Below are 9310 nucleotides of genomic sequence, written 5' to 3'. Positions count from 1 at the left end.
CCCTTCCTTTACTCCCCATCATCCCATTCCATTTTTTTTTTTTTTAATTTTCACCCCTCAAATCCTTTATAATTTTATTTTTTTTATGGGGGGAGTGGGATAATTCTATTTTTTTCCTTTTCCCACCTCCAAATCCGACGAGGATAGGGACGAGATAAAATCCATAGCAGAAAGTTTATTCAGGAATTGTTCACCAGACAACCCTTGAAGCGAGGAGAGAAAAGAACTACTGTAAGAACAAAGAAAGAGCTCCCAAGAGGAGGGGAGGGAGGGGAGGGATTCGCGATGAAATTCTTCTAATTCAGGACTAAACAATTACAGTCTGGTTCTGCTCTCATGCCTCCAGAACTAATTACATTATTCATAAGTACCGAGGTAACATAAAACTACTGCTTCTCCCTAAATTACAATAAACTAAAATAAGCTCGTGGTACAATGACAAGGGGAGCACAACGTCCTTTTTTTTGAGGGTTTTTTTGGGTTTTTTTTTGGGTTTTTTTCCTGCATTTTTTAAAATTTTTTGTTATTTTTTTTAAAGGAAATACTAAAAAAAAAAAGTATCCCTTTGATACTTACTTTTATGTCTTTTTTTTTTTGTTTTTTTTTCTTGTTTCTTTTTTCCCTTGTTTTTCCCTCGTATAAATACATCGTCTCGCGGGGATAAATATTACCAAAAAACCAACCAAAAAAAAAATTAAAAATTAAAAAAAAAAAAGTAAAATATTTTCAACTGCCTATAACCAATAAATATATCTGAATGTTCACCAGAACACACACCTAACTGAAGGGCGCCTCCACGGAGCTGAGAGCCCTTCAAAGTTGTTGTTTTTTTTTTTTTAATTATTTTTTAATTATTATTATTATTATTTAATACCCATTATATGTAAACTCTAAGTGCAACAAAGATGTCCAGGCAGGAAAGCATCAACAAATCCCAGGGATCTCCTGGCTTCTGCTTCCGTGGGAGGACATTCCCTCTGTTCAAATATACCCTGTTTTCACGTAAAAGGAGAGGAGGAAAGAAGTTCAGGATTTCTCTAATTTGGGGTTTTTTTTTTCCTGCTAAAACCCTAAAAAAAAAATCCCCCCCCCCAAAAAAAAAAACAAAAAATAAAAACCCCTTCCCCAAATTGGAGAAATTGATCCTAGACCAAGGAAGGGAAATATTCAGACCTGTCAATTCTTTCTTCCTCTCTTTGGAATTCTTGGTTGGGGGGAAAAAAGGGGGGATTTAGGCGTTCCCCCGGAATTTTCCTCGTCCTGTTGTGGTGCTCAGACCTTTTCCATCCCGTTTTTTTTTTTTTTTTTTTGCTTTTTTTTATTTTGCCTTGTTGTTGTTTTGGAGAGGGGGAGCAGGGCCTGGAGGGACGAGCGTGGCTCTCCGGCCTCGGCAGGTGTGGAGATTCGGAGTTTTGGGGGCGATCGGTGGGAAGGGACCCGGTGGGGAATTGGATTTATCCCATTTCCAGTGGAGAAAGCGGATTTATCCCATTTCCAGTGGGGAAATTGGATTTATCCCTTTTTTGGTGCGGAAAGTGGATTTATCCTTTTCCGGTGGGGAATTGGATTTATCCCTTTTCCAGTGGGGAAATTGGATTTATCCTTTTTCCAGTGGGGAAAGTGGATTTATCCTTTTCCGGTGGGGAATTGGATTTATCCCTTTTCCAGTGGGGAAATTGGATTTATCCTTTTTCCAGTGGGGAAAGTGGATTTATCCTTTTCCGGTGGGGAATTGGATTTATCCCTTTTCCAGTGGGGAAAGTGGATTTATCCTTTTCCGGTGGGGAAAGTGGATTTATCCTTTTCCGGTGGGGAAAGTGGATTTATCCTTTTCCGGTGGGGAATTGGATTTATCCTTTTCCGGTGGGGAATTGGATTTATCCCTTTTCCAGTGGGGAAAGTGGATTTATCCTTTTCCGGTGGGGAAAGTGGATTTATCCTTTTCCGGTGGGGAATTGGATTTATCCTTTTCCGGTGGGGAATTGGATTTATCCCTTTTCCAGTGGGAAAGGACGAGCCCTCCTCTGAAGGCTGGGAAGGAAAGCACGGTTGGATCTGGAGAAGGACACGGAGGAGGTGGGAGCTTCCCAGTGGATCCCTTTGGGGTTTCGTGGATGCAGAGACCCCGAAATTCGGCTTCTTCTCCTTCCCAGCGCCTGGGAACGATCGGTGACCATCCCAACGTGGCTTGGACACCCCATGGGATTCCCACAAAACCACCCCGAGCCCGTTCCCGAAGAAATTCACATCGAGACCCCCAGGAGGTTTCTCCCTTCCGAAACCACCGCGAACTCTCGCATTTTGTGCTTCGCCAACCCCAAAACCCCGAGCGCGACAACCCCAAAACCTCCGCGGCGAGGCCGGAGAGAAACCCAACGCCGACATCCCTGAAACCCAAACTTCCCCTTGGCTTCCCCCATCCCGACGGCCTCCCCCTCTCACAGGTGGGTGAGCTTGGGCGCCTCTTGGATTCTGCCCTGAGAAGTCGCGTGGTGCGAGGAGAGCTCCGCGTACGCGGCGTGGCTCTCGCACGGTCCGTGGGGCTGGCCCGGCGGCGCCCCGCCGTAGTCCACACCGGCGGCCTGGTGGTGCGGCAGGTGGTTGAGGCCGTAAAGGGACGGGCCGGAGGCGGGCAGAGAATCCACAAAGTTCCCCGCGCCGTACGCGGGGCTGCCCTGCACGCCGGCGGTGCCGTAGGCCACCCCGTTGGCCTGCAGGACGTGCGGCTCGTACTCGGCCGCGCCGGCGGCCCCGGCGTATTTCTGCTGGCCGGGGCAAGCCTTGAGGGGCGCTTGGTAGCCGGGGGCGGCCACGGCGTAGGCGTTTTGGTGGGGTTTGCTGAAGGAAGGCGGCGACGGCGCCTCGTAGGCGCCGCTCATGGGGTGCAAGGCGTTGAGGAACCCCGCCGAGGCCTGCATGGGCTGCGGGGGGCTGCCCGCCGGGGAAGGCCCTCCGGAGGAAGAGCCCACGCCTTTGGATTTCTGATCCTTTTTGTACTTCATCCTCCGGTTCTGGAACCAGATCTTGATCTGGCGCTCGCTGAGGTTCAGCAGGTTGGCCATCTCCACGCGCCGCGGCCGGCACAGGTAGCGGTTGAAGTGGAATTCCTTCTCCAGCTCCACCAGCTGAGCGCTGGTGTAGGCCGTGCGCGCCCTCTTGGAGGCCGAGGAGCCCGGGGGGCTTTTCTCGCCGCCGCTGCAGGTTTCTGCCGGGGCCCCCGGAATGAAATAAAAGAGAATTACTTACACGCAGAAATTGAATGCGTCGGTTCTTAATAAATCCTCGCCTTCCTCTCCCCCCACCCCGCCCGCCCCTCCGCATTAGCCTGCACTCCATAACCGTGTCATTTATTAAGAGTTCTGTTCTCCAAAGCTGCCCCTGCTTTATGAAAATTTGATCATGTCATGTAGAAGAGGATTCCAGGGCCATTTATTGAGGGCTCGATTATTTCCAGCGGATAATTTCCCAGAAAATAACGTTTGGCGGGATGGGGTGGGGGGGAGGCGGCCGCCGCCGCGGGGCCAATTAGCGCAGGGCCAATTAACGGGGGGTTGGGAAGGGTTTGGTTTGCACACAGGTGCAGCACCAATATTTGCCTCCGCACCCACCTTTCCCAGAGGTAAACACCATGAATTACGTCCGCGGTGGGTAAAGAGTTCACCACGAGGTTTGTGAGAACGGATTTGCCAAAATTTCGCTAAATCCGGGCTGGATTTTTGGGTTTTATCTGCTTGGAGTGGTGGGACACGTGGAGAAGATGGATGTGGTGCCTCATCTGCTCTCTCTGAGGGGTGGGAAGGCACCGAGCAGAATTTTAGGATTGGGATGAGCCCTTGGGAGCGCATTTTCCCCGTATTTGTGTCCAGCCTGGGCTGGGGACGACGCCCCGGCCGCGTTTCCCTCTGCGGTTGTGTTTGAAATAAACCGGGAGCGGGTGGGCGGTGCCCGGGGCCGGGATCCGCTCTGGAATCTCCCAGGATCACCTGGGATTCCTTCACCTCCCAACAAACCCGCTCTGCCCAGGGACCAAATCCGCTCTGCTTCTGAGACCTCGCGCCGGCATCGGTCAAGGGAAATACCCAGACCCGTCAACTCTTTCTTCCTCTCTGTGGAATTCTGGGCTGAAAAATTGGAATTTGGGCCTCCCCTAAACCCATTCTCCAAGCCTTTGTAATTCTTGGACCTCTCTTTGGAATTTTTTGGGGGAAAAGGGGAATTTGGACTTTTCCTAAACCCATTCTTCCAACCTTTTATGATTCTTAGACGTCTGCCTGGAATTTTGGGCAGGAAAAGTGGAATTTAGACCTTTCCTAAACCCATTCTTCCAACCTTTTATGATTCTTAGACCTCTCTGTGGAATTTTGGGTGGGAAAAGTGGAATTTGGGCCTTCCCTAAACCCATTTCTCCAACCATTTGAGATTCTTAGACCTCTCTGTAGAATTCTGGGGTCAAAGATGGGAATTTAGACCTTCCCTAAACCGATTCCTCCAACCCTTTGCGATCCTCGGGCCTCGTTTATCAATACTTTTCTCCATTTTTAGCCTCGTCCTTTTGGAGCTGGGGAGGGCAGAGCGCGTCACCGAGGCCTGGCGAGCTACCTGCGCTGGGCGAGCCGTTCTTCTGCTTGGAATTCTGCCTCGACTCCTTCATCCAGGGGAAGATCTGCTTGGAGATGCCGGCTCCGAGATTGGCTTTCCCGGCGGCGCTTTTCCCGCCGCCGGCCTGGCCGTTGCCGCCGCCGTTGTTGGCGTTGGGCGAGCCCGGCGTCTCCGGGGCCAAACCGGGCCGCATGCAGCTCCCGTTGAGCTCTTTATTTTTGCCGTGCGGGGCGGCGTTGCCGAGAGACTGCAGGGAGCAGGCGGACCTCTGGAAGTCGTTCTCCATGTGGGAAGCGGCTTGGAAAGGCTGCTGAGCACCCTCGTAGCCGAATCCATTGGCGCCGCCGCCGTAGGAGTAACCCCCGAAGAGCGTGGAGCTGTCGTAGTACGAGGCCTTCTGCATCTTCCGAGAGGGTTTTTTTGGCTACCAGGGTCTTGACACCCCTCTGGCAGAACATTGGCACCCCGAGGCCACGTGACGGCCCCTCTCCAGCTGTCTGGTGGGAGCTGACCTGAAAGGTTAGGAGAAAACACACAATAATAGTGCCCGGCCCAGGAATCCATCTTGGGGCCTGAAAGGCCCGTGACATGAATAGGGGTCCCGCGGAACGGGGGGAACAGATGCCGCCGGCAGATTTCACCCTCCCGAGGCTCCGCCAACGGGGCAGGGGATGATTTGGATGATTTGGAGGAGTTTGGGGGTGGCCGGGATGGGTTTTTTTTACCCCCCCACCTCGGTTTGGCTCCGTGCGTTTTATTTAGGGCGCGTTTATCCCCCCGCGGAAATCCCCGCGGGAGCGAACCGCACACGCGTTTACACACCCGGCCCCGGAGAAAAGCCGAATTGTCGCAAATATCACAGCACAGAGCGCAGAATTGCTGGCCACGAACGCTCAACTCTCGCTATTTCCGTTTAAACCGGCTCCTCACGCCCCCAAAAATCCTTCCACCAGCAGAAATCCCAAGTTTACCGCCAGGGTTGGTTTGGTTTTGAGGCGCCAGCAGCGAATATCCGTGGTTTTAATCCAGGTAACGCCGTCCTGGCACGCTTGGCTCCCTTTTTTTGTTTACGCAGGAACTCTCAGCGCCTCTGGAATTCAGGGCAGAGATTTCCAGCGGATCCGAGCAGGGACAAGAATTCAAGATCGCGCTTCCCCTGCTCGGGGTGTCTCTCTCCCCCTCTCTCTGGTAGCACAGGTTGAATTTAGAAAATAAATTCGTATTTTTTTTTTTATTTTCCCTGCAGGGTTTTGTATTTCTCATCCCAAATCCAGAGCTGCCGCTGGGATGGTGCCGATTCCAAACCCACCGCTGCTGTTATTTTCCTTTTTTTTTTCTCTCTCTCTCTCGGAAAACAAACACTTGACGAGGCCATTTGCTCCTCACTTTCCACCCCTTGGATTTTCCAGCCTTCCTCCCTCCCTCAATCCAAGCTCCAAAAGTCTAAAATAAAAAAAAACCATCCCAAAGCTTAAAATCAAAAATTTCTTAAAATGAAACCTCCCCTCTTTTTTTTTTTTTTCCAATTCTCTCTCTTTTCTCCTTATTTTTCTCCATCTCTTTCCTCTTTCGCTTTCCTCCCAGCGGAAACTTTCTCCTCCCTAAAGGCAGAGTAGAAACACCCCCAAAAAAACCCCAAAAAAAGGGTGAAAACTCCTCGGAAATAATCAGAGGGATTTTTTAAAAAGCCAAAGACTCCTCTCTGCAGCCCGGAGCCCGCAAGGAGCGTTTGTTTGGGGATTGATATCCATTGTATATTTAATTGTACCTCTTGTATATTCAATTTTATCTGGGCCTCTTTCATCCTGCAAAGCAAAACAAAACAAACCCCGCGGAGATAAAGCCCAACGCGATATTTTTAAGTGCCGGGGCTTTAACAGAAGCCTCAGCTCGATAATAAATAACATTTTTTTTCCTCCCTTCTTTTCCCGGGCTGCTGTTTTTATGTGGAAAGCTCCGTTCTCTTCACCCCTCAGAGGTGCTCGGGGTTTGTTGTTTTTATTTTTTTAATTTTTTTTTTCCCAATCCTGATGGAAAAATCCTTCCTGCATTCCCAAAATCTTCCTGGGAGCTGCGTTATTGTCTGCGCAGATCCTGGCTGGGAGTTATTCCCCTCCGCCTCCCTGGCCATGATAAATTTGTCTTATTAAAAAGTAGCCTCCGCTCCCCGAGCCGTGAATTAATTAATTAACAAACAGCAGCGCCTTTATTATGAATAGGTTTGGAAATATCTGCCGGGGGGGGCAGAGGTGGGAATTTCTCCAAGGCCTGGAAAATATTTCTTTTTTTTTTTTTAAAAAAAAAAAAGAAAAATAAAAACCCCCAAAAAATCAACAAAACGACCCCAAACCCAAGGCTGGGGCGAAAGCAGCTAAAAATAACCACGATGGGGTTTTTTTTTTCTGTATTTTTTTTTGTGTCCTTGTTGTTTTAAACGTCCATAAAATAAATTTACGACCCCCTTCGCCTCGCTCGTGGCTTCCACAGCTTCGCTTTGTACCTCATCTCTCAGCGCCTCACAAATGCCGCTCATTTATCTTCGCCGGGGACGGCCGCAATCCTAATTATTTACTCCAAGGAATTGCTTAGGAAAAAAAAAAAAAAGGGAAAAAAAAAAAAAAAAATCCCGGGCAGAATAATAAATATTCGATGATCTCCTGTTCCAATTAAAAGCGGGCGGGAGCTGCCCCGGCCCTCTCCGAGTTTCACTTTTGGTTTTTTTCCCCCACAAACTCTTTGCCCGTAACTTTGGAAGGGCAAAATTTGGGGTGTTGGGGGTTTTAAAATAAAAAGGAATGAAATAAAAAACGATAAATTACGGATTGGGGTGTGGGGGGTGGGGGAAAGGTGAGAGAGGGCGGTGGGGAGGATGAGGATGCTCCGGGAGGGGGAAAAAAAAAAATGAGTAGAAAAAGCAGAAATGAAGGGCTCGGGGAGGGGGAAGGAGATAAAAGGAAGGATTCTGCTGGAATCGCGTCCCCTCCATGTTGGAAAATCCGAAATTCCCAACCTGAGAGCGTTCCTGGGGAAAAGCAGCGCCTCTCCCCTTCCCCTCCCCCTCTCCAGCTCCATCTCCCCGAGCCGCAGAAGCCCTCGATTAATTGCGATTATTAATAATCCCAAATATCGCAACAATAGGTCGGGAGCTCCCGGCGAGCTCCAACCCCCCAACGCCGTGGATCCGCCTGGAAAAAAAAAAACAACCGAGCACCCCCCCAAATTTCCCTTCCTCCCGCACCCCAAAACAACAAATCCCCACACACACCCACGAAATCGAGAGAAAAAAAATTAAAAAAAAAAAAAAAAAACAACGCGGGGAGAAGCGGAAAAAAATAAAAATAAAGTATGAAAAAAAAAATTGAAAAAAAAAAATAAAAATAAGAGGGCGAGGGCGGCGGAATTAAAACAAATCAAGCAAGCCGGGGGAAGAAGAGGGGTGAGGGCTTGCAAAAGCGGCTCTGCGTGGAAGGAAGCTTAAAGCTTGTGAACTCTTCTTGAACCGAGATTGGAGTCATATGGTCATAAATCATTGGGACATATACTCCGCCATTCACAAAGTGATAGCCTATTTGAGTCCGGCTTACCTTAGTCTCTGACGAGCCAAGCACAGGCAGACATAATATATTTTCACATCCAGCATCCACGCAATCAATAAGCGAGGAGTGACCCCCCTCCCTCCCTCTTCCCCTCCCGTTACTCCCCGCTTTTTTTTTTTTTTGATTTTTTTTTTCTTTTTCTTTTTTTTTTTTTTTTTTTGGTCTCTTCTCTCTCCTTTTTTTTCTTTTTTTTTTTTTTTTTGGCGAAACGTTTTTTTAGAGGGGGCGTAAAAGCGCTGGGGGAAGGTTAAAAATGTAATTTAAAATATATAAAATATATATATATATATTAAAATATATATAATGATAATCCGGTGTGAGGGCGGGTGGAAAGGATTGTTAAAAATATGAAAAATTTATAGAAATAAATTAAATTTTTAAAAAAAAGGGAATAGAAAGGGGGGGAGGGGGTTCGGCCGGTCGCTTACGGCGGCTCAAATTGTCTCGCTCGTTTTCCTTTCGGGGGTAAAAAAAAAAAAAGAGAAAAGGAAAGCCCCCCAAAAAAATAAATTAAAATAGAAAATAATATTTTTTTTAAAAAAAAAAATAATAAAAAATCGGGGATGCTTCCCGGCAGGAAGGGGAAGGAAGGGGGGAGGGAAAATAAAAAATCTGGAGGGGTTGGAGGGAGGTTTTTTTTTGAAATGGCCAAAGGCTGAGGGTTCTACTTGGCCTCTGGTACGCGCTGCTCACTGATAACAATGGCCTCTGCTTTAGCAAAGGGGAAGAAGGGAAAGGAGAAGGGAGGGAGGGAGGAAAAGGAAAAGGGAAAAAAAAAAAAAAAAATAAAAAAATAAAATAAATTTAAAAAAAAAAAAATCGGGAAAAAAAGAAAATAATAAAAATAAACCAAACCCAGAAAAGCTGAAACGCAAAACTCAAACCTAAAAACAACCGAATCCCCCCCAAAACAGAAGCGGGATTAAAATCCCCCCCTCGGGGGGGGTTTGGGGGGTGGAAGGATGATGAAGGAGGGGGGGGATGAAGGAAAGGGGGGGATGGGAAGCGCGGGGAGGATTTTTTTTCCTCCCCAAAAGGCCGATTTTTGTAATTTTTTTTCCGATTTTGTATTTTTTTTTTTTTTGGTATTTTTTGCGCGAGTGGGAAGCGCCGCT

At 48.2% G+C, this 9310-nt stretch overlaps 1 protein-coding gene across 3 annotated transcripts; it reads right to left on the bottom strand.

Annotated features, from left to right (window-relative positions):
- Positions 1–2438: 2438 nt before the first annotated feature.
- Positions 2439–8886, bottom strand: HOXB3 (homeobox B3). 3 transcript variants are annotated; one of them, XM_005533517.2, is made up of 3 exons: positions 8878–8886; positions 4600–5002; positions 2439–3205 (listed from the first exon to the last, which is right to left on the bottom strand). In XM_005533517.2, exons 2-3 carry the CDS (start codon positions 5000–5002, stop codon positions 2439–2441), a joined length of 1170 nt encoding a protein of 389 aa, XP_005533574.1. In that variant the 5' UTR covers positions 8878–8886. The 3 variants fall into 3 exon arrangements, with proteins under 3 accessions (XP_005533574.1, XP_087924225.1, XP_087924224.1); XM_088068099.1 differs by lacking the exon at positions 8878–8886 and adding an exon at positions 5571–5614 and having other exon boundaries at positions 4597–5111; XM_088068098.1 differs by lacking the exon at positions 8878–8886 and adding an exon at positions 5571–5614 and having other exon boundaries at positions 4600–5111.
- Positions 8887–9310: the final 424 nt, after the last annotated feature.

The sequence above is a fragment of the Pseudopodoces humilis genome, chromosome 29 (genome assembly GCF_049639895.1).
Source record: "Pseudopodoces humilis isolate 2021_Gansu_Grassland_sample_001 chromosome 29, ASM4963989v1, whole genome shotgun sequence".
Lineage (NCBI taxonomy): Eukaryota > Metazoa > Chordata > Aves > Passeriformes > Paridae > Pseudopodoces > Pseudopodoces humilis.
This window is presented reverse-complemented; position numbering and strand designations above follow the sequence as displayed.